The 25,424-nt window shown below is 45.5% G+C and overlaps 1 protein-coding gene across 4 annotated transcripts in view; it reads left to right on the top strand.

Annotated features, from left to right (window-relative positions):
- PPARD (peroxisome proliferator-activated receptor delta) overlaps window positions 1–17,419 on the top strand; it is a 64,228-nt gene extending 46,809 nt beyond the window's left edge. For all 4 annotated transcript variants that reach the window (XM_015412710.1, XM_015412711.1, XM_015412709.1 and 1 more), the window contains 4 exons: window positions 3,554–3,692; window positions 11,137–11,339; window positions 14,094–14,544; window positions 15,788–17,419. In XM_015412710.1, the coding sequence (XP_015268196.1) occupies window positions 3,554–3,692; window positions 11,137–11,339; window positions 14,094–14,544; window positions 15,788–16,035 (1,041 nt within the window). In that variant the 3' untranslated portion in view covers window positions 16,036–17,419. The remainder of the gene's footprint in view (window positions 1–3,553; window positions 3,693–11,136; window positions 11,340–14,093; window positions 14,545–15,787) is intronic.
- Window positions 17,420–25,424: the final 8,005 nt, after the last annotated feature.

Here is a 25,424-nt window from a genome sequence, read left to right as displayed (position 1 = left end):
GTCACTGACGTCCCTACCACAAGGGAAACAAAATAATAAGGAATTGATCATTGGTTGTGACGCATTTGCAAGGTATTTGGGGGACAAAGTCTTGTCACTCCACCAGGACCTCCCCACCACAGTTGAAACCCCTTGTCCGTCTTCTGGTCTAGTCTTGGACCGATTCAGCCATCTATCCCAGGAAGAGATGGCAGCTGTGAAGTCCACTACTTGCCTCCTGGATCCGTGTCTATCTTGGCTTGTTAAAGCCTGTGGAGATGGAATTTGGGCTCCTCTGAGAGAGATTTGTCTTCAGGGACATTCCCAGACTGCCTGAAGGAGGTGGTGGTGCGACTGCTCTTGAAAAAACCTTTGGATGCTTTGATCCTAGCCACTTACTGCCCAGTATCGAACCCTCCATTCCTGGGTAAGGTGGTTGAAAGAGCCGTAGCTGAGCAGCTCCAGGTGTTCTTGAATGACTCCTCTGTATTGGACCCATTTCATTCCAGCTTTCGCCCTGGCCACAGGACAGAGACTGTGCTGGTAGCCCTTATGGGTGATCTCCAGAGACATCTGGATCAAGGCGGGTCGGCGTTGCTGCTGCTACTGGATCTGACAGCAGCATTTGACACAGTCTATCATGACCTTTTGACTCACTGCCTTGCCAATGTGGGGATTCAAGAAAAAACCTTACAATGGCTGTCCTCCTTTCTCTGTGGTCATAAGAACATAAGAACATAAGAGACGCCAATGTTGGATCAGGCCAAAGGCCCATCCAGTCCAACACTCTGTGTCACACAGTGGCCAGAAATACCAGTGCCATCAGGAGGTCCAGCAGTGGGGCCAGGACATTAGAAGCCCTCCCACTGTTGACCCCCCCCCCAAGCACCAAGAAGACAGAGCATCACTTGCCCCAGAGCCCCTAGCTATACCTTGTGGCTAATAGCCACTGATGGACCTCTGCTCCATATGCTTATCTAATTCCCTTTTGAAGCCGTCCATGCTTGTAGCACCCACCACTTCCTGTGGCAGTGAATTCCATGTGTTAATCACTCTTTGGGTGAAGAAGTACTTCCTTTTATCCGTTCTAACCCGACCGCTCTGCAGTTTCATGGAGTGCCCACGAGTTCTTGTATTGTGAGAAAGGGAGAAAAGTACCTCTTTCTTTACCTGCTCTTTCCCATGCATAATCTTATAAACCTCGATCATGTCACCCCTCAGTCGTCTTTTCTCCAAGCTAAAGAGCCCTAAGCGCTTTAACCTTTCCTCATAGGGAAAGTGTTCCAACCCTTTTATCAGTCGGGGACAGAGGGTGGTGCTTGGAGAGAGGGTTTACCCTGTGGTATATGGTGTCCTGCACTCCTCCACTTGCAGCTGCTGGATGACCTTGGGCAAGCCACAGTTCTGACAAGAGCTGTCCTTGAAAAGGCAGTTCTTGAAAGAGCTCTCTCAGGCCCACCTACCTCACAGGGTGAAAAGTCCACAGACTTACCACGTGATTTCAGCTCTAAGACTTTTATTCAGTAAGAACAAAACAACTTTACCTGGCTCCCAGGCCAGTTTATATCCCCTGTAAACCCCACACCCAAAACACACCCCACTTGCGTCATTGGCTATTTACAGTGGCCGAGAGTACAGTGGCCGGGAGCCTAGCCCTTCGATTGGAGCGGGTTAGGATCCTCTAGTCCATTGTTCCTAGGAGCAAAGCGCGGAGGTTTAGCCAGACCACGTGGAGCCTTTGTGTCGTACGCGGTCTGAGGTAGGTACATTACACCGGGTGTCTGTTGTGGGGAGGGGAAGGGAAAGGAGTTTGTAAGCCACTCTGAGACTCTGAGTGAAGGGCGGAGTATAAAGCCAATCTCCTCCTCCTCCTTCATTACTGTAACTCACTCTATGCAGGCCTACCCGTGAACCTGACCCAGAAACTTCAACTAGTACAAACTGCAGCTTGGGATGCCTGTGTGGACACACATTCGGCCAATGCTGGACAAACTGCATTGGTTGCCACTTGAATACCGGGTCAGGTTCAAGGTTATGGTGTTAACCCTTAAGGCTTCTGCAGCCAGGGACCAGCATACCTGCAGGACCATCTGCTGGCCAACACCACCTGTAGTCCCCAGCCCGAAAGGCATCGGTCTTGCCTCAACCAGGACCAGGGATTTTTTGGCTCTGGCCCCAGCCTGGTGGAACATGCTCCCGATTGAGATCACGGCCCTGCGGGATTTGTTCCAATTCCGCAGGGCCTGTAAAACAGAGCTATTCCATCAGGCCTTTGGTTGAGGTGGAGGATGTCGAATAATATCGGCCTCACCTGCTCTGGCCGCCCATGGTGCTCTCATAGTATTGGTGCAAGGAGTGAGTGACCTAATTCATTCTGATCCACTGCCCTTCTAGCATGGGGCTAGTGTACATTGAATGACACCAGCCACCGAATTGTCAGCTAGGAAACTTAGATTAGTTATTTTAAATCTTAATGATATTTGTACTGTGTTGATTATTTAATGTTTTTAGAAATGTTGTTTTAAAATAGGATATGAGCCACCCGGAACCTGCTTGTGGGGTAGGGCAGGATAGAAACCACAATAAATAAACAAATAAACAGAGATTAGAGGGGGTGTCTGCCACAGCCAGAATAAAGGCCTAGGAAGGACCTGTATTCTTGCAGCCCTGTAAGTCACTATTATTAAGAAAGTGGGAATCAGCGTGGTGTAGTGGTTAAGAGCAACAGACTCTAATCTGGAGAACTGGGTTCGATTCTGCTCTCCTCCACTTGAAGCCAAGCTGGGTGACCTTGGGTCAGTCACAGCTCTCCCAGTCCAAAAAAATAAGCCTAGCTCACTGCATCACGCTAAAAGAGAGCTTCAGACTGCCAGACAATCCTAGGATCTCCTGGCTATACCACACACACTGCCATAAAATAATTTAATTTTAATTAAGAAAGTACTCAGAGGACATGAGCTAGTGAGATCCTGTGGAAACATGCTGGTGGTAAGATTGTCTGTTATGTGTACTAGCACAGCTACTTTTTTTGCATAAGCTGCCTAAAATTTTGTGCTACAGATATGATTTCCTACTATGCAGCTGCTGTACATTGTCATAATTCTGCAGTGAATTTGTGAGTAATCAGAGATTACTTTGAGTGGTTATACTTGGCTGGAATATGCTACAGGGCACCAAAGACCATATTCTGTCCCCTGGTTGTTTGGCTGGCTGTGGTTGTAAAATTCCATCCTCCACCACAAATGCTGAAGGAGCAGTGTTATTCAGTGCTGAAGTGATGCCGCAGTTCTTCAAGACCAAATAAATAAATATACTGCTGAGAAGGGGCCAAAGGGATGGAAGTTGGAGTCTGTTAGTTCATATCCCTCTGCTGGCCACTTTTGACATTACAGGACCTGAGTTTTTTAACTTTCCCCCCTGAATATATGGCAAACATTTTTGAGTTTCCCTTCTCCCACTTGATGTATTTTTCTCTCAGACTCTTGTGATTCAGAGAATCCCCTATTATCCCACTGAGTCATCTTACATGTTTGCTTCTTCACTCAGTCTCATCCTTCTGCTTCCTCATGCACAGGGCTTCTTTCGTCGAACAATCCGTATGAAGCTGGAGTATGAGAAATGTGAACGGAGCTGCAAGATTCAAAAAAAGAACCGGAACAAGTGCCAGTACTGCCGCTTTCAGAAATGCTTGTCACTGGGCATGTCTCATAATGGTGAGGCCCCTGTCCTGTAGTTCTGGGTGAAGGTTGGAGCTGGAAAGGAACAAATGAAGCCATATATCAACTGTAGACCAATGTGCTGAACAAGAGCTCAGCATCTTTTGGTTGGCTAACTTGGGATATTGTAAATATATTTGACACTCTCCACTCTGATTGTGGAACAATTCCTGAAAAAAAACAGCACATATAAGAGTGTCTTAGGTTTGCCAAACTATCAGTTTTGTTTTGGAATGCTAGAACCATGATAGCTTTTTCACATCAAAAGTAAAATTGTAATTGCAGTGACAAGCACCTACTCTCTGAAGTAGCATAGGATCAGGACAGCCTACTTACAAGCAAAGTCAAGTGTTGTTTTATCATTTAATATTCCATTAAATTGAGAATGAAGGTGTTGGATACTTTGTGTTTAATGGGCTGCCTCTTTTCAAGAAATGTGGGTAGGTAGCATTGCAGAGTATTCTTTTCTAATGTGAAGAGTAGTAGCTGTATTCCCTGCATGTTGTGTGAAGGGGCCAAAGAGATGCTGTTGTAAACCCTTTCCTTTTATGAATCACATACTCGGGACCAGAGGTTAAGACTGACTGAATTATTCTTTGAATCTGAAAATGTAAATGACCTACTGTCACATTTCCTGTACATTCTGCTGGATACAGGAACAGCTAAGGGCTGGTTGTAGTTCTTGCTAAAATGTTGTATTGGCATGGGAACATATGTACTACAGTGGACTAAAAAAAGTCATCTGAGTATGGAATTAACTTGCTCAGGGTTTTTTGGCTTCAGGAGACAGAGAAGTACATAATAGAGGGAATAAATAGTTCTATATAAATATAAAAAGATTGTCAGAGACTCTTATGAGAACTATTATTTTATACTAAATCCTGTTTTTCTTCAATTGCAGAACTCAAGGCAGCTTATATAGAACTAGGAATAAGGCTCGTTGTGGAAATAAATACAACAAGCTCTAGAAAGAGGCTCTGGGCAGATGTCCCGGCCTTGGGCACTCAGCGTCAGTTTGCTGTGGCGACTTCAGCAGGGTATAATGACATAGAATCCAACGTTTTCTCCAGGGGAACTGATCTCTGCCATCTGAAGAGCAGTTGTGATTCTGAGTTATCTCCAGCCCACACCTGGAAATTGGAAACAATGGTTCCCCAGGAGGAAATGGCTGGTTTGGAGTCTGTGGCATTGTACCTGAGGTTCCACCTTTCCTCAAACACTGCCCTCTCCAGGCTCCACCTGTCAAATCTTCAGGAATTTCCCAACCTGGAGGTGGCAACCCCACCTCCTTCCCAGCCAACCATTAACTCACCTTTATCTGCCCCTCTGACTTCAACTTTCCATCTCCTCCCCCCTCCCTGCAGCCTTTACCTAGGAAAAGTACAGTCTTTCTCCGCAGTGGGGACCAAAGCAGCTCACATAATTCTCCTCTCCTGCTTTTGATCTGCACAACAGCCCTGTGAGGTATGTTAGGCTGAAAGTCTGTGAGTGGTCTGAAATCACAGCAAGAACCTGGGTCTGGCGGACCCTGCTCTGAAGCGCTAACTGCTAACTGCTACGTCACACTGGCTGTCATGGGGGGCCACCTCAGCAGGGTATAACGACACAGAGTCCACCATTTTCTCCAGGGGAACTGATCTCTGCCATCTGGAGAACAGTTGTAATTCTGAGTCATCTCCAGACCTCACCTGAAGATTGGCAACAATGGTTCCCCAGGAGGAAAAGTACATTCTTTCTCCAAACTGGGGACCGAAGCACCTTACATCATTATGCTCTCCCTTTTTTGATCTGCACAACAACCCTTAGAGGTAGGTTAGGCTGAAAGTCTGTGACTGCATCAGAGTCTTCTGGTCTTTTTTTGCCATTATTAGAGAAATCAATTGGGAGTAATTAAATTCCTGTCATTTTTGGTCTTCCCACTTTACTAGGGTTGTTCCCAAATTATTTGTTCAGTTTCTGTTGTGAGTGATGAGTGCTGTTAAACAAGGATTGGTAAGAAACATTGGATTGAATCCCATGATTTGTCAGCAGAAGGTGCTGATCTTTCCCACATTTCCCTCCCTGCAGCAGTCCTTTCCAAACTTGGGAAAGATTACTTGTGTGACTGTGGGATCCCTGTGGTCTAAGAGCCATGTTGGTTGGGAGGCTGCAGTAGGGATACAGGAAAGGGATGAAATCACTCTTTCTGTTTGTTCTGTCAGTGCAGATACAGGTCAGAGGTATCTGAACACATGTGAAAAGGATGTTCCATAATGGAGGTTCCACCACAAAAAAGGCCTTGTCATGCCTTGCATGAAGCAAAGTTGTCATGTGCAAGCAAGGTTGTCCTATCTTTACCATTTCTAAGCCTTTAAGAAAAGCCTTATTGGAATGAAACATTCTGTTTCCAACAGTGGCTAGCTGGGTGCTTCTGAAAAACTCAGAGGCAGGGCATGAAAAGATTCCCTCCATTGTTGCTTGCCCTCAGCACCTCATTTTAAAGAGAGAAACTGCTGGTGGACATGGAGCTTCTGTTTAACTCTGCTACTTGGTTGGTGGGTTTGTTAATTTTTTGAAAGGTGTGAGCTACTCTCTCCTTTTGGAAAAGAAAATGTAGGATAAAAATCAGCATTCAGTTTCCAAATGCTGATGATTGGGGCTGAAAAATATAAATCCAGACCCTCTTTTGTACCATTGGACCATGCTTAACTACTAAGAAAATGGGCTGAATAGTCTAATTGAAATTAATTCAATGGTTTATTATGGCATCGGCAATAAGAGATGAATGAAATTACTAAGCAAATAAGAGATATTTAAAAGGAAATAATACATGAGTACATGGACAGTGGAGAAATCATAAGGATAGACATAAAATTATTGGGGAGGGGGTAAGGCTCGGGGACAGAGCCTCTGCTTTGCATGCAGAAGGTCTCCCAGGTTCAATTCCCAGCATCTCCAGTTAAAAAGACAAAGTAACTGGTGATGTGAAAGACCTCTGCCTAAGACTCTGGAGAGCACCAGCCAGTCAGAGTAGACAATACTGACCTTGAAGGAGCTGATTCAGTAGAAGACAGCTTCATGAGTGATTACATGGCAATAAGATGAAGCTCCCTGATAAGAGCTGTTCTTGAAAAAGAGCAGTTTCTGTCAAGAGCTCTCTCAGCCCCATCCACCTCACAGGGTGTCTGTTGTGGGGAGGGGAAGGGAAAGCAGTTTGTAAGCCGCTCTGAGACACCTTTGGGTAGTGAAGGGCGGGGTATATATCCAATCTCTTCTTCTCTCTCTCTTCTTCTACCCTCCTTGTTATCTCTAGGCCATTTAGTTAAAAAACACACTAAGCAAAACCTTTTGTTTCAAGTGATTCATAACTATCTGTCCAGGAAATCAGTGGCTTTTGATTTAGCAGGTCAGAGAGTAAGTGAAGAAAGAGGACAGAAGCATAGTTTAAGAGGGACCAGGGCTGGAAAGAAGAAAAGGGGTACTGAGAATGCATGAGAGGCTGCTGTTAAAGAAGAAATGTTGCTAAAACTGATGCACCTCCATCTTGTCATTATCACTCCCTACCAGTTTGACACCTGGCCTGACTGCCTTTGCCAGATCCAGAATGGTCTGCCAGGTTTTATTAAATCTCTTCACAAAAATGGAAGTGGGATGGTAAAAGGAGTACAAGTTTGGGACTAACCATTCAGCATGATTAAATCTGAGCCAGGAGACAAGGCCTGGCTCATCAGGGAAGGAGCTGAGCTGTACAGGATCTTTAGAAGAGAACTAGGAGGCAGACCCAACCCAGCACACCCAAGACACTGAGTCTATTATATTGTATTGGGGGGGGGGGGAGACTGTGAGACACTCTTCCCCCCCATTGCTGAGCCCAGCACAGCTCCAGGCCTCACCACTCACCTGTGAGCCTGGCGGCAGCAGCAATAACACTGTCTCGGGGCTGTTGCCAGGCCTGGAGTGGCTCCCAGAGTCTGCTGCCAGCTCTGCAGTACCGAGGGAAGTGTGTTGTCTGTGCACGGACAGACAAAGCTCTTTTGATTTGGGGGGGATTTAAAACCCCTCCCCCCATTTTTTGAAAAAGATTTAAGAATTTCTGTGCAAAACTAGAAGTCCCTCTGGGGGGGGGGCTGTGAGACTCCCCCCCCATTGCTGAGCCCAGCACAGCTCCAGGCCTCACCACTCACCTGTCAGCCTGACAAGCCATAGAGGGTGTGCTGGTCTAAGGATCAACAGAACTGTTGTTGTTCAGTCGCACAGTCGAGTCTGACTCTTCGTGACCCCATGGACCACATCACGCCAGGCTGTTGAAGCCTAGCTTGTACGATCTTGAGCATGACCTTGCTAGTGTGTGAAATGAGTGCAATTGTGTGATAGTTTGAACATTCCTTGGCATTGCCCTTCTTTGGGATTGGAATGTATACTGACCTTTTCCAATCCTGTAGCCACTGTTGCATTTTCCAAATTTGCTGGCAAATTGAATGCAGCACTTTAATAGCATCATTTTAAAGACTTTGAATAGCTCAACTGGGATACCATCACCTCCGCTAGCTTTGTTGTTACGAATGCTTTCTAAGGCCCTTTTAACTTTGCGTTCCAGAATGTCTAGCTTGAGGTCAGTGATTATACCGTCGTGGTTGTCAAGGACATTGAGGTTCTTCTTGTATAGTTCTTCTGTGTATTCTTGCCATCTTTTCCTAATCTCTTCTGCTTCTGTAAGGTCCCTACCATTTTTGTCCTTTATCATGGCCATCTTTGCATGGAACATTCCCTTGATTTCTCCAATTTTCTTGAAGAGATCTCTAGTCCTTCCCATTCTATTGTTTTCCTCTATTACTTTGCATTGTTCATTATCTCTCCGTGCTGTTCTCTGGAAATCTGCATTCAGTTGGGTAAATCTTTCCTTTTCACCTTTGCCTTTCACTTTCCTTCTTTCCTCTGCTATTTGTAAAGCCTCATCAGACAGCCACTTTGCTTTCTTGCATTTCTTTTTCTTTGGGATGGTGGTGATTGCTGCCTCCTGGACAATGTCATGAACCTCCGTCCATAATTCTTCAGGCACTCTATCAAATCTAGTCCCTTAAACCTATTCTTCACCTCTACTGTATATTCATCAGGGATGCAATCTAGGTCAAACTTGAATGGCCTAGTGGTTTTCCCAACTTTCTTCAGTTTAAGTGTGAATTTTGTAATGAGTAGCTCATGATCTGAGCCACAGTCAGCTCCAGGTCTTGTTTTTACTGACTAGATAGAGCTTCTCCATCTTTGACTGCAAATTATATCGTCAATCTGATTTCGGTGTTGTCCATCTGGTGATGTCCATGTGTAGAGTCGCCTCTTAGGTTGTTGGAAAAGGGTGTTCGCTATGACCAGCGTGGTCTCCTGACAAAACTCTGTTAGCCTTTGCCCTGCTTCATTTTGTTCTCCAAGGCCAAACTTGTCTGTGGTTCCAGCTACCTTTTGACTTCCTACTCAACAGAACTAAATAACCCTAAATGATTCACCAACTCAGGAAAAGGATAATCCCCCCCCCCGTGTTGTGTTTCCTGCTTCGCCCCCCCCCCCAAATTCCCTGAGATATGCACTGCTCTGTGTGTGCCAGAATTGGATACTAGTATTGATGGGCAGTGTGCTATTTTGTGCTGAAATATACTAAAGTATTGGTCTAACTACTTGCCTGTAATCCTGCTTCTCAAAGTATCTCTGCTTATTCCAGTTTATTACATCCTAAATTTCTTTTCTAAGATTGATTTACAGCAATTTTACTTTTCGTTTTGATCCCAAACCTCTGGGTAATCAAGATTCATTCCCCTGTGTCTGAACCTAAACCCACATCCTGTTTACATGGACAGGGGAGCCTACATGTGTCACCCTGAGTACATTTGGTAACAGAGAAGAAAGAGACTGAGCACAATTGTCCATATGTGTCCTTCTCAAAACTCTTTTTAAATACCTTTTCCCTTGATCAGACATGATGTGACACAGGTAGGAGCAAAATTCTTCCACAATAATGTCTACCCAATTTTACCGAATCGGTTTATCCAGGAACAACACAAGGTCATTTTGTGCCAGATTTTGCTCGATTCTGGTATATGAACTTTGTGCCAGATTTTGCTTGATTCTGGTATATGAACTTTCCCAACTTTTAAAAGAATGCCTTTTCATTTTCTTTTTAGAGAAATAGTTGAATTTCTCAGTACATCCTTCTTGGTAACTTTCACAGCAACTCTGAGCTGCCAAGATCTTAGGTCAAGATGGGTAGCTGTGTTAGTCTGTCTGTAGCAGTAGAAAAGAGTAAGAGTCCAGTAGCACCTTAAAGCCTAACAAAATTTGTGGTAGCGTATGAGCTTCGTGAGTCACTGCTCACTTCTTCAGATACTTCTGAAGAAATTAGCAGTGACTCATGAAAGCTCATACTCGATCACAAATTTTGTTAGTCTTTAAGGTGCTACTGGACTCTTACTCTTCTATAAGATCTTAGGGTCAGCCTGCATCCAGGATTCTTTTTGTTCACAGGTGAACCTCTAATGATCCAGGCACGGGCATCTTCAGGGCAGCATAGCAGGATTTCTTTGGGGTTTAACAAGACCTAGACTATGTGACCACATTTTTCTAAGGGCAGGTCCATTGCTTTCAGTCTGGTTGCCAAATTGATTTTTATCCCCCTTTCTGTTGTATTTGCATGTTATGAAAGAGTTTCAGTTAAAGTATGGTGGTGATATTGTAAACAGAATTAACAACCAAAAGGTTAAGGAAATCAGAATACAAAGTCCCAATAGTTCTGTGTATAAACTTGAAGCATAAATATTATTAAATGTACAAAAATATACATGTATTTATTACAGATTCAATAAAAACAAATATAGGCCCAAATAATAGCCTCAGTTAAGAATAAAATCACACATAAATCTCAAAGATAGACCATTATTGACCCTCACCAAGCAACTTTCCGCCAGTTGGCCTTCCTCAGTGGTCAAACAATATTGTTACAGAGTGGCTCCAGACATTACAATAATACAGTCATTTCTTAAATGTAGACCAAGGTAAGATTGTTTTATAAGGTTGTTTTATGACATGTTATAAGCCACCCTGAGCTGGCTTGTGGGGTCAAGTGGGATATAAATGACTAAAACAAAATAAATAATTATTTGTGACCTAAGGCAGAAATATGAATCAGAGGCCTCATTCTAGATAACGTGCTGGCATGGTCAGACACACTTCCCTTGAATAATGGTTCAATTGTGTACCTTTCTCTCCTGGTCAAAATTTTTTTTTTAGATGCAGTCTGAAGCCAGTAGTATTGTTGATTCTGATTCCTTTAACCTTTTGGTTCTTAATTATTTTTGGGTTAAGTTCCCCCCTTGCTTTAACTGTTATTGTAAACAGAACCACATCTAGACCTAGGACCACATCCAGATTTTTTAGTCCACTAACCCCTAACTGTGCCTGCTTTGTTATGCTACAGCCATTCGTTTTGGCCGCATGCCAGAAGCTGAGAAAAGGAAGCTGGTGGCAGGACTGACAGCAAGTGAAATCAGTTGCCAGAACCAGCAGGTGGCTGACCTGAAACTCTTTTCCAAGCACATCTACAATGCCTACCTGAAAAACTTCAACATGACCAAAAAGAAAGCACGAGGCATCCTGACTGGGAAAGCCAGCAGCACGCCGGTGAGTGTTTCAGTCTTTGAAGACTAAAAATGAAGGAGAGCTTGCCAGATCAGAGCTCTGCTGTTTGGTGTCATGCAGGAGCAGCTAGGAAAGGACTTCGCTTATATTTAAGGTACTTTAACTTGTCAGTTGATGTCACTTATACCAGCAGCTTGACATTTGGTGGTGGTTCAAGCTGCTGGTGGGATCAGGCATCATCCGAAGGTATGAAAAGACTTCACAACCTAACATGCTAAAAATATTTTATTTGGGCCGTTCACAAGGGTCAATTCTGAATGCAGACACAGGTTAATATCCCATGTAAATATCCCATTTATTACCAGTGCAGGAGGCTTTCCCATGATCTGATGTTCCTCTTGCCTTCCAAGGCTCTATCCGGTTTCTCAAAAGAAAGGAACACTTCAGAATTGGGGGGCAGGGGGTGATAAAAGCAAGCTAACAAACCTTTACTTTCCAACCATGGCCTATCTCTGAAAAACAACTAGAGCTAAATTTCAAGAAAAGGGCACTAAGATTGCTAAATATGGATGGTAGCTGCAGATATTTAGTCAGCCATTGGCTATGATTTTAAGAGCAGTGAATGAAGCAGAGTTTGTATTTGCTACTGCCCCTTGAGGCCCATTAAAAATATGTTCTTGTGGGTCAAGAGACCTTTGAAAATGGCTTGGGATGTGGCAGTAGAGCTACAGATAGAGGGTGTAATTAGGGTTGCCAACCCCCCTGCTTTGGCAGGGTCTATCTCCCACCCCCAGCGAAGGACTTTGGGGGGTGTTCCTGAAAGGGTTGGGGCATCCCCGACGTGATGACATCACGTTGGGGATGTCCCCCCCGCCTGCCCAACAGGGGTGCCGGATCCCTGCAGTTAAAGGGGCCCCTTTAACTGCAGGGATCCGGCACCCCTGTTGGGCAGGCGGGGGGGACATCCCCAACGTGATGTCATCACGTCGGGGATGCCCCAACCCTTTCAGGAACACCCCCCAAAGTCCTTCGCTGGGGGTGGGAGATAGAACTTGGCAACCCTGGGTGTAATGGGCAGGACTCCTTCCCTCCCTGCACCTTATGCAGTTGGGGAAGGGGATGAATGAGATTTCCCTTTCCAGCTGCAGCTTCAGCATGCTGCATTCCATGCCATGTGCACTAGTGGCCTCATCCTCAGAAACAGCTTGGGGGTGGGGCAGGGCTCAAAGGCTCCACTGGAAAAGGGAAAATGATCCTTCTGTGAACTCTGCTCTCTAGTTCTTGGGACCAAGCGTGGGTGTGATTAGAGATATAAACTTGCAGAATTTTGGATCTGTTCTTTTTTGAAAAAAGGAAAAAAATGGAGGGAGACATTTAAATGTATGCAATGTTTACTTTTACTATCATATTCTGTAATTTGCCATGAGTTTCAGTGAGGAAGGTGGGCTATAAATGAAGTTTTTATTATTCATCCTAAACTTTTATGTTTAAGAACAAGTTTCTAAGAACCCAAAAAGAGCTTTCTGCATACTCATAGGACTTCTAAATATGCAGAATATTACTTTCTAAATTATTTTTAAAAGTCCCACCCCAAAGCAACCTACTGCAGACTAAGCATGCTTATTGCCCTCAGTAGGAGGCATTGAATATTGCAAGCAGATGTGTGTCAATTTAAAAAGGAAAGGAAAAAAAAAACAGGAAGGGGGAGCCCATAAGCGCTCATTGCATTGTTAGCGGGGGAGACTATGGTAGGAGGCATATTCGCTAATTTGTTTTTGTTCTGTTTTGTTTGTCTCATCAAAATGAAAAAGGAAATATTTTGTGAAGCCCCCCCCCCCTTTAGCTTCCCCTCTTTCAGGCCTTTCTGGGAGAAAGGAGGGCATTTTCTCTCTCTCTTGTCTCCAGGTTCAGGAATAAGTAGATTGCATTGCCCTTCTTATGATTATCAAGTCCTGACACTCTTCTTCTGTGCTTCCAGACAGCCTGAGTTTTATGTTAACTTCTCTATTTTTCTCTCTTTGTGTGTTCTGAGTTGTACATAGCATTTTCTGTTACCACCAGTGTTTCTGATGCTTAGAGGCACCGAAATATCCAGCAGAATTGCCAGCATTGTTCTTCCTCTGCTTTTTGTGTTAGTAATACTGCTAGCGCTACAGTTGCAAATAATTTTAGAGTGTACTACTTGGACACTGTTGCTTCAGTAGTTGCTTTCATTGTGGCAGAGTCCATAAAGGGATCTCTCCACTGGAAGGAGTAGAATACACTTAAACGATACCAAACAGCATTGGGGTTTGGAACGGGAGAATAATATTTAGACTGCTTGCTGACTGTTTGGAAAAGGAACGAACAGTACAGATATCTGCACAAGCCTCCATGTGGGTTCCATGTATCAGGTGTGCTGTGTCAACACATTCAACACCGTTAACAATCCACTGTGTGCAAATGCCTTATATTAAAACAGTAACAAGTATGTGTCTGGGCTCAACTACTCTTAGGTTTGTGGATAGGGTTGATGGAGAACAATTTCAGGATTAGTCAATGAGGACTAGGTTGTCTGTTTCCGGAGCCAGGGGCTTGAATCTTCACTACCATTTATAACATCTTCACTACCATTCATAACATTTGACCTCCTTGTTTACATGGTATTTTATGACATGATGTGTAAATTGTTATTTTAATATTATTTTAATTGTATTATTTTAACTGTTGTACACCGCTCTGAGCCCGTTTGGGGAGAGCACTATATAAATCCAATAAAATAAATAAATAACTTTATGCTCTCTCTTCTTTATATAGCCATTTGTGATTCATGACATGGATACCCTGTGGCAAGCAGAGAAGGGCCTGGTATGGAAGCAGCTGGTAAATGGGATACCACCGTACAAGGAGATTGGTGTCCATGTCTTCTACCGCTGCCAGTGTACAACAGTGGAAACTGTGCGGGAGCTTACAGAATTTGCCAAGAGCATCCCTAGCTTCATCAGCCTTTATCTTAATGACCAAGTGACTCTGCTGAAATATGGAGTGCACGAGGCCATCTTTGCCATGCTTGCCTCCATCATGAACAAGGATGGACTCCTGGTGGCTAATGGGAATGGCTTTGTGACACGCGAGTTCCTTCGCAGCTTGCGCAAACCCTTCAATGAAATAATGGAACCCAAATTTGAGTTTGCTGTGAAGTTCAATGCCCTGGAGCTAGATGACAGTGACCTGTCTCTGTTTGTAGCAGCCATCATCCTGTGTGGAGGTGAGACTGGGGAGTCATTGAACTGGTGGTGGGACATGGGAGATGGTTGCTGCATTGGGACTCTGGAGCACTGCTTGAATATACTTCATCCAGTGCTTCTGAGGAGTACTCAGAGACAATCCCATATAAAGCATCTAGCAACATTCAAGGCCTGAGGTTAATGAGGTGCTGAGAGGAAAAAAGCTTGCAGCATTCACACCAGTCAGAGTGACAAAACGTATTTGGATCATTATGTTCCCATCATCCTGTAAATTGCCTGGGCCCGTTCGCGGGGAGGGCGGGATATAAGTGTAATGATTAATAAAAATAAATAAAATAAGAAATTACCATTACCTGGTATAGTTTTAGAATGAAGTTTGAGTCCAGTGGCAGCTTTGTTTGTTCTATTTTGTTCTTTGTTTCATTGCTTCAGACCAACATGGCTACCCGCCTGAATCTGGTATAGTCCTGTTCCCTTTCACTTCTTAGGCTGTGCCCTTTAACCTGATTAGCAGCATGCTTTCCCCCACTGTTGTTTTAACTACCTAGTCTGCCTCTGCTACCTAGAGCTCTCAGTGGACTGCTGCCCTTATCCTTTAGACTTCCAGGCATCTACATCTGAAAACACGCGTAGCACAATATCATTTCTTTTTCCTGTTAAACCTGTTCTAACTTTCCTTATTTTTGTCTCCGGCTTCTCTGGTTTTTTACAACTCTTTGGTTCTCAGTAAAAGTCAGATTTTGTGCTTCAAGGTTGCTTCTTTCTCAAGGCCAAACCTCTTGACACATGCATGAACCCAGCACTATTTTCCCCCATGATAATATGTTGAGGGGGGCGCAGGAAGACACTACTTTTAGGGAAAAACTGTTAGACATCTAGAAAAGCATTTCTTCAATTATCTGTCTCTCACAAGTGTACACCAACAGTGCAGAAAACACCCAAATGAGCTTTATGCTGCATGCGTCTTTGTCATATCCTGCTAGCTGGTTGCTGATTTCCATCTTCAAGCCCTGATCATGCAATCAGCGATAACTATAGTATTTTTTTTAGATAATATCAGGTCAGGCTGGCTGTGGGTGTTGAAGGAAATACTGCTTACTCCCTTGTATGAAAAGCTTTCTGCAGGACAGCATGCTCAGGAGAAAACTAGGGTGACATCTTGGAAAAATGAAGAATTTTACACAATTTGTATTCAGAGGAACAAATGTCTGGAAAATAATTTAAGTCCCATTTGATCTCTCTTTCTCTCTCTCTTCCCCCTAGACCGTCCTGGCTTGATGAACGTTAAACAGGTAGAGGAGATTCAAGACAATATCCTCCAAGCCCTCGAGTTCCACCTGCAGGCCAATCACCCAGACACTCAATACCTCTTTCCTAAGCTGCTGCAGAAGATGGCAGACTTACGACAGCTAGTGACTGAACATGCACAGCTGGTGCAGAAGATCAAAAAGACAGAAACAGAGACTTCCCTGCATCCGCTCTTGCAGGAAATCTACAAAGACATGTACTGAGGAGCCTATATTTATGAAATAGGTTAAAGCCATGGAATCCAGCAAAATGCTTTGTACATTGGCCAACAAATCCCCTGTGTCTTCCATTTCTTCTACTGGAAATGCTTTTTCTATATGATGGCTGCATATACTGTACATAGGGGTGTACAGCATCAGATCTGGTATCACCACATAGTGGTAGGTTAGGGCTTCCGTTAACATACATACACTAAGTGAAACTTAAAAGGCACATCATAAGCTAAATATATGTTGCCAACAGTTTGGCTGATACACTGTCCCAGGGCAGCTGTTGTGTTTACACACACTTTGCAGATGCACTTGAACTATGGGTTGGAGTATTCTCATGGACAACATGGGTCACATGTCCAGGCAATTGTGTGGCAGGTACAGGAACAGCACTTGCATCATATATCCACTGTCTATTATTTTTCTATTGCACTCTGAACTCCAGCTTGGCCGTAAGTGACGAATTCTAGAGTGTGCAAAGAAAGGGTGTGTGTTTGCTTGTATGTGTACAGATTTCCCAAAGGAACTTCCAAGTGTTTAAGGGTACGAACACTCCTTATGAGGACAGCTTTGAGGGGGGAGGCCTTTGCTCATCCCCCTTAGTACACAAAGCCAGATCTGGAAGGCCACACCTCTTGTCTTCCACACTGGGAACACTCTTTCTCCCTTTGGGTTATTTTACAACAACATTTTGTTGAAGCTCTTCATGAGCGTCTGTGATCCTTGGTCCATTTAAATTTACTAAAAAGAGGAAGCTTTCCCCCCTGTTCCTTGTAATGTGCTCCAAAGGTTACTAGATAATGGAACTGGGCTTGAAACAAAATGGGGGTGGGGATTTTGCTCTTGGATAGTAGCTGACAAAATTCCATTTGCTTCCTTCATCTGAGCGAAAGTAGCTTTAATACTCCCTGCAGTCTGGTAATACAAATCCTTGAAAGCACTTGAGTCTCTACCCCACCCCCACCCCCCAGCAGGGAATACAATGCTGAGTCTGCTCCTAAGAGGGTAGCACACAGGCCGCTCTTAAATCAAAGTGACAGAAGGATGTTGGAGAAGACAGTGGTGTGTTTTTCTGTTTTGATGTCCCTTTGTGATACTTCCCAAGTTGTTCTTGAAAGAGCTGAAGGAGAATTCTTGATATGTGAATTGCAGCTGTGCCTTTCCCATGAGCCCACACTGCATCATGTGTTGGCTTCACCCATTCTTCATCTCCAGTGCTGGCAAGAAACATTGCATAAGCAAACAACATTTCAATATTGCCCACTCAGCATTTCCTATCAAAATTGCCATGACCTTTTTATTTCCCAAAGGCCTACAGAAAACTACAGTATAATTTTAACCCCTCTTACATTTCTAGGTTGGTCCTACTTCAGTCTTTGGACTCAGTGTTACTTTTTGCCATTGTTAAGACTTGAGTTCAAAACGAATTATTTCGCCAGTTAATGTATAAGGAGCTACTTTTGCATGGAGACCATTGCTGCCTGAATATGTGGACCATGTAAGTCCATCTTGTTTGGACTGTGGGCAGATCCATGTATTATACAGTCCATGTGGCAGATACATGGAGTGTCAAAAGCTGGCACAGTGTTCTATGCTGGGAACCCTTGTTCCCAAGTATGTAGAAAGAAGAAGCTAAAGCTTCCCCCCACCCCCAATACCGTTTTCCCACTCTAAAACAGCCTTGGAGAACTGCTGTTTGCCCACTTGAGAAAGCTTATAGTTCTTCAGGACCATTTCAGGTCAAGAAAATGGAGAGAGGGGCTTACATCCCTTTTCCCAATGGACTGCCATCCTGATCTGAATTGGCCATCCATTCACCTGGGAATTGAGTTCCCAGGGCAGAACTCCCAAGTGCATATCTGTTCTGAAGTCCTATTGGTAACCAGATAACCATCATGTGAGCTTTTTAATGTGTAAATTGGCCCCTATGTGGCTTTCCTGGTTTCTTCCATCTGTGACTTGCAGTCTGTTCCCAGCATTAATACCACCATCTGGGATGACATAATGCTGCAAAGTAGTCCAAGAGTCTTAGTACTGGGGTCTTCATTCTGGTATTATTATTTTTTTATATGTGAGGCCTTAAGCGGGTTTATTTCAATAATTTCTCAAATTGATTCCATGACATTGGAGAAGATAAATCAGTGTCCAAAACGAACTCTAAAAGAAAAAGCAGAATGTAATGACATCACCTGCCCTGCCCTGCCCTGGGTAGCGCAGGCTAGCCTGATATCATCAGATTGTGGAAGCTAAGCAGGATTGGCTGGTTAGTGCTTGGATGGGCAACCACCAAGGAAGTCTTAAGGTTGTTATGCAGAGGCAGGCAACAGCAAACCAGCTCTGTCCATCTCTTGCCTCAGAAACCCTGTGGTGTTGCCATAAGTTGACTGAGACCTGATGGCGCTTTCTGATACCAGTGACATCATAGGTCCACAATGAAAGACTTTTCAGTGTGCAAACATGGACTGAACTGTTGTGTCACCATGTCGTCCCAAATCATGTAGGTTTTTCTGTCTCCCCCCACCCCACCTCCACCCTGGTCATCCAAACAATTTTAGCATTCAGTTTATGGTATAGTTTTGGTGAGGGTGATTATAGTGAGCTTTCAGCATATTAACTAATGATTTCAGCAGGTAGGAATATATTTTTTAAATCTGCCTCTTGGAGAAGAGAGTTGTGCACGTCCCTACCTAGGGCCTGATCATAATCTCATAGCATTCATGTGCTGTCCCCAGATTCCACTTGTGACGCACCTTGATGGGTGGAGAGACCATTGAGCAGGGGAAAGCCCTTAACACCACTGAATGGCTCGACATCAGGGGTCCCTAGAGTGGTGCCCATGGGTGCCATCAAGTGTTTTTAGAAAGTGGGTGTGGTCAGATGGGGCTTTCCCCATCAAGGCTTCTGATTTCTTTGGCAGCAACTACCACCACCACACAAAGGATCTTCACTGTGTAACTGAAGGTAAGCTGCAGCAGCCATTTTGTGGCTGGCTCTGCTTTCCGTAGCAGCCATTTTATGGTTGTGCCCACTATGCTGTATCAGAATTCTAAAGGTGCCCACAGGTACACCACAGTTTGGTGTAGTGGTTAGGAGCACGGACTCTAATCTGGGAGAACTGGGTGTGATTCCCCACTCCACATGCAGCTGCTGGGTGACCTTGGGCAAGCCACAGTTCTCTCAGAGCTATTCTCTCAAGAGCGGTACTCAAAAGAGCTCTCTCAGCCCCACCTCCCTCACAGGGTGTCTGTTGTGGGGAGACGAAGGGAAGGAGATTGTAAGCCACTCTGAGACTGTGAGTGAAGGATGGGGTATAAATCCAATCTCTTCTTCAAAAAGTCGAAGACCCCTGCTCTATATTATTGCATATCTTTAATTCTCTTCCTCCTTTCAAGCTGATTTTTTTTAGGATTGAACTAAATGTTGTTTTTAACAATAAAAAATAGCCATATCTCAGCCCCACCTCCCTCACAGGGTGTCTGTTGTGGGGAGAGGAAGGGAAGGAGATTGTAAGCCACTCAGACTGTGTGTGAAGGATGGGGTATAAATCCAATCTCTTCTTCAAAAAGTCGAGGACCCCTGCTCTATATTATTGCATATCCTTGATTCTCTTCCTCCTTTCAAGCTGATTTTCTTAGGATTGAACTAAATATTGTTTTTAATAAAAAATAGCCATAAGGTACAGTTCTAAATGCACAGCTTAGAGGGAACATTGGCCATAAGGTACAGTTCTAAATAGGGGCATAGAGTGTGTCTTGTGGGGTGGGAATGGGGAAAGGAGTTTTTTCTTCTATTTCACTTGCATTATCTGTGTATCCTATCCCCCTGGCTATTTGCCCTGTGTCCCTCCTCCCTGAAGCAAATGTCCTGGGGAGGACAGAATGAATGAGATGAAAACACACAGGTAGAAAGATGCATTGCTTCCTCCCCCTGTACCATAGCCCAAATCTGTGTCTACTTACAGATTTCTTTAAAAGTGTGAGGTTGAACATTGGCTCTCCTGTTGTCATGCTTAGTTTGACCCTGCAGCAGGTCTGAATCATTTTATATCCTTTCTTTCTCAAATGGAAAACAAAGATGATCCGCAATTGGAATTTTTTAACTTTCTCCTGACAAATTACACCAGTAGTCCCTGAAGTTATTGTTGGTAGAAAATTTGGCAAATTGTTTTCCTGCCAGTTCCATTCTGGAAAGCTGCCAGTGCAAATCCCATTACGTACTGCTGTTTTCTCTACCCAAGGTCCATAAAGGTCATGGTATTCTTTGGAGTCTTTAAACCAGAATAACTGGGGATTGTGATGTTCCATGTTTACCACAAAGAAATAATGTGAGTCAGGTGGAATGGCTGTCAATTCATATAGCAGGAACCACAGGTGGGCATATATCACTGACAAGACTGATATTGCAATGTTTACCTTTAAGTACCTACCCTGGGCCTTCAATCCATTAGCACCTTGCTATCCCTCAAAAGATGCTGGACATGTATTTCCAGCACTTAAGGAATGTGTGCATTGTGTTTGGGGTGGGTGGGTGTTGTAACAATCCTCAAACTGAAATGTATATTTTTGCTAGAAATACAAACTCCAGGTGTTTTTAATAATATAAATAGTGACTGACAACTTTAAATAAAATGGAAGTATTTAAGAAGCAATTGCAATGTAGCATTTCTTTTACCCATTAAAGACTGTTATGGGGGCTGCCTTGGAGACACTAAACTGGGTGGAAAGGTGGCATAGAAATGTTTTAAATATGAATACATTTCTTATAGTCTGCATTACCCACGTGGCTTACATCATTATCCTCTCCTCCATTTTATCCTCACAACAACCCTGTGAGGCAGATTAAGCTGAGAGTGTGTGACAAGCCCAAGGTCCCCCAGCAAGCTTCCATGGCAGAGTGGGAATTTGATCCTGGGTCTATCAAATCCTAGTCTGGCACTCTAACCGCTATACCACATGGGGTTAAAAAGATCAGACAGTAAAATAACAACTAATGCTGTGTGTAGGGATGGGCACGAACTGGGAAAATGCAGCTTGGTTTGTAGTTCATGGCGGACCCAAGAACCAGACCACAGACTGTCATAAACTAAAAAGGCTTCATATGAATCAAACCAGTTTGTGAACTTTGCAATGCACTAGACCCCTCCCTGGCATGCTAGAGACACCAAACTTGCAGGGGATCTCCAGCTGACTCTCCTGTAACTGCCCTCCAAGTTTGGTGAGGAGTGGATTTCTGGGGTCCAAGTTACAGCCCCTCAAAGAAGGTGCCCCAATCCTCCATTGGGGAAAAAAACAGCAAAAAAGGCAAGAGAAATAGAAGCCCAGCAGAAGAGAACCAAAGCACTGAATCTCTGTGGTAGAAATTGAAGGTGGGGGGCATTTTCCCCAGCCCAGCAGAACCTGTGCAATGTGCCCTGAGACCCAAACCAGCATACAGTGATATATGTAGACGTGCTAGCTCGAAGCCCTGCTGAGACCACCTAAGACCCAAACCTGAAAGTGTGCGACAACACATGTAAACACGATAAGAGTCCAGCCATGACAGCCAACACCCAAATTTTGCAGCAACATATCTAGACATGGTGTCTTGAAGCCCTGTGGCATATGCAGATGTGGCGGCTTAAAGCCCTGAGTCTAATCCTGACACCCAAAACCCAAAGCATGCTCACAATGTTCATGCCCCCCCCCAGGCTGAAACATACAGCCAGTATTTTGAAGACAGGTGGAAAGGCAGACACTCCTGGAGTTTCAACAGAGGGTCCCCAAAGTACCCTCACAGCAGCTGGGAGGGTATAAGGGTACTCGGCCAAGGAACCCACTAGCTAAGGCTTACAACGCAGGTGCTGCAGAGCACACCCACCAAGGGTGTGTGTGTATTATTCTGCTCTGAAACTGGGGTCCGGAGTGCACCCATCCATCAGAGTGAATTCTTCTACTCCAAGGATAAATGGGGAAAAATGTAGAGCTGGCAGGGCCACCCCTCAAGTCTAAAAAGGCAAAAAGACAGAAAGGCAGATCAGGCATCCCCAGAGTTTTGACGAGGGCTCCCTAAAATAACCCTATGGCAGCTTGGCAGACCCCCGAGCCAGACACCACAAGGAAGGGGAGCGTGCCCACAATGTTCCCAGGGCTGAAACACAGAGGCCCAGAGCATGCCACATCGTTACCCTGGGTGTATTCTACTCCACAAAGGAATGGAACCCGTCCCCCTCATGTCTCCAAAGGCAGGTTCTGAAGGACAGGCAGACAGGGTGTGGAAATGTTTCCAAATGGCTGCCTGGAAATGAGGCCCCACAATCGTAGCAGGTGGGAGGAGGTACAGCTGCTTTCACAGCCCTGAATCCATCAGAAACCCAAACCAGTGTGCAATGACATATGTAGACTTGGTGGCTTGAAGCCCTGAGACGTATGTAAATGTGGTGGCATGAAGCCCTGAGTCCACCCCTGACACCCAACCCCCAAAGCATGCAGTGACACATGTAGACATGGTGGCTCAAACCTCTGAGTCCACTGGAAACCCCAAACCCAAAGTGTGCCCACAACGCTCACAGCCCACCCCCCAGGCTGAAAAACACAACCAGTATTCAAAGGATAGACGGAATGGCAAGAACCCCTAGAGTTTTGAAGGGGGCTCCCCAAAGTACCCCCATTGACAGCTGGGAGGGGGTATAAGGTTACTCAGCTGAGGAACCTACTAGTTAAGCCTTACACACGCAGGTGCTGCAGAGCACACCCACCAATGGGGTGTATTATTCTACTCTGCACCTTGGTACAGAGCACACCCATCTGTTGGGGTGAATTCTTCTGTTCTGCAGGTAACTGGAAACACATATAAAGCTGGCAGAAGGACAGACAGACAAGACATCCCCAGAGTTTTGATGGGGACTACCCAAAATAACCCCACGGCAGCTTGGTGGGCACCCCAGCCAGACCACCACAAGGATGGGAAGCATGCCTACAAATCTCACAGCCCCCCCCCACTCCCCCGGGCTGAAATACATGGCCAGTACTTGGAGGACAGAAGGAAATGCATACATCCCCAGACTTTTGATGGGGGAGGGTCCCCAAAATACCCCCACAACAACTGGGAGAGTATAAGGGTACTCACCAGTTGAGGCTTGAACACACAGGTGCAGAGCACACCCACCAATGGGAGTGTATTATTTCTACACTACAACTGGGTCCAGAGTGCACCCCAGGTTTTTTTGCACACTAGGAAAGGCTACCTTCTCCCCCCGCCCCGTGCACCCACCAATTTTCAAAAATAAATGCATTTTAGGAAGAATGAAAAACGTGAAATTTGAAATTGCTAATTTATTTTCTTTTCTTTTTAATTGTGAGAACATGGATCCATGCTAAGGATGCCTCAAGGCTCAACCACTGTAATGTCACCTCCTGCCTAGTTCTTTTTAACCTACGTTCCCTCCCACATTACTGCACCCCACAGCTAGAACAAACTGCTACCCAACAATCCCAACAACCAGGGGGAGGTGCTAAAGGCAGTTCCAGGCCCCTAAGAACATGGGGCACTTTACTGAGAGTGTGGGTTAGTTGGCCCCAGCACCCACCACGACCCTACCTGGACCCCAAAGCAGGCATTCATGTTGTGGCTCAGCCACTCCTCCAGCCTGCCACTGTCCCTTCTCTGCCTCCAAATGACATGCCCCACCCCTGCAATATAAAGCCCTGAGACCTCTTCACAAGGTGCTTCTTCCTTGGAAATGCCTCGCAGCTCCTTGCATTCCAAGAAGTGTGTGTCTGTGTGCAGGGCCGGCTCACCCGCTAGGCGAACTAGGCATTCGCCTAGAGCACGGGCCGGCCCGAAGGGCGCCAAACAGGACCCAGCCCCCCCCAAGCCCCCCAGCACCCACCAAAAGTCTAGTGGTTTCCCTGACCGCCAGAACAAGCCCTACTTTCCGCCTTCCCGGCAGCCCGCCTCACGCGGGCCTCAGTGCCCCTCTGGCCCTGCCCCTGTCAAAAGCCCACATGCCGGCGCACACGCCACCCAGAAGAAGCCCTGCTTTCCACCTTCCCGGCGACCTGCCTCGCGCTTGCCTCAGCAGCGCCCCTGTGGCCCCGCCCCAGCCAAAAGCCCCGGCGCGCAGCCCAGAAGAAGCCTTGCTTCCCGCTGGCCTGCCTCACGGCGCGCCCCTCAGCTGAAGAAGCTGACTCAGCACCTGAGCGCCAGCAAACGAGTGCGGCCAGCACCAGCAAGTGTGCACCCACGCCAGGCCCAGGAAGAAGCACTGCCTACCGCCTTCCTCCAGAGACTGCCGGCGGGCCCGCCTCGCACCTTCCCTCATCGCAACTAGTGAAGTGCTCGGGGAAACCAGCTGGTAAGTTTCAGGGGGGAGGGGGAGGAGGGGGGCATGGTTAAAAGCCAATTAAAATTAGGACTGCCAACCTCCAGGCAGGGTCTGGAGACTCCTGGAACGGCTCTCCAGGCAGAAGATCAGTTCTCTGAACTTCCCTTGGCTCTTGGGATCAGTTCCCCTTGGAGAAAATGGCTGCTTTGGAGGGTGGACTCCCAAGTGATTATACCCTCCTGGGGTCCCTCCCCAGGTTCCTCCATCCCCAAATCTCCAGGCATTTCCCAACCTGGAGCTGGTAACCCTGGCTAGAACAAAGGGTGCAACATTTCTCTGGATGCGTGTGTGAATCACAGTGCTTTGCGGCGAGGGTTTTACAGAACTGCAAACAGACTCTCCCTGTGACTCAGTTCTCACAAGCAGCTGAAACCAAGGGCCTTAGCTTAATTAGCTTCACTCCCATTCCTTGTTTAGGAAGCCAAAAGAAATGAGAAGGTATGGGCACCACAGTTTCCCCCCCTTTTTCCAAGTGAGCTGCACATGAGAAAGTTACCAAACCTCACCCACCTGCAGCATTAGCTGGCACAGGCCACTTCGAGGGTTTGGGTTGCCAGATCCAGTCTGGAAAACTCCTGGAGATTTGGGGAGTGGAGCCTGGGGAGGACAGGGACCTCAGTGGGGCACAATGCCATAGAGCCCGCCCTTCTTTACTGTGTTTGCATGGTTTTATTTCCTAGAAAATTGGTTGAATATGGCAATGATTTGGAATTGTGTTTGCATGGTTTTATTTGTGTGCTATTCTCGAGCAGGCAAAACAAAGCATCAAGGTTACTTGCTTGAGCTAAAAGATAACAGAGCAAGTGAGAAGCGAAACCCAAAATTCCAGAGACATGAAGGAAGGAGCTTGCTTTTTCAGGGCAGGCAAATGTATTGGGCTGGAAGACTTATGTCTCCTCTTTGTATATGGCGTGGTTAAAAGAGATGCAAAGAGATATTAGGTTTACAAGTGGCCTCCCCCAGGGAAGACTGTATTCCCTGCCCTTCACTTTGAGACTCAGAGCAGTTTACAATCCAGCTG

This window comes from Gekko japonicus, unplaced genomic scaffold (genome assembly GCF_001447785.1).
Source record: "Gekko japonicus isolate JY-2015 unplaced genomic scaffold, Gekko_japonicus_V1.1 scaffold647, whole genome shotgun sequence".
In the NCBI taxonomy this organism is placed as follows: Eukaryota; Metazoa; Chordata; class Lepidosauria; order Squamata; family Gekkonidae; genus Gekko; species Gekko japonicus.
The sequence above is the reverse complement of the archived record's forward strand: the minus strand, read 5'-3'. Positions and strand labels throughout refer to the sequence as shown.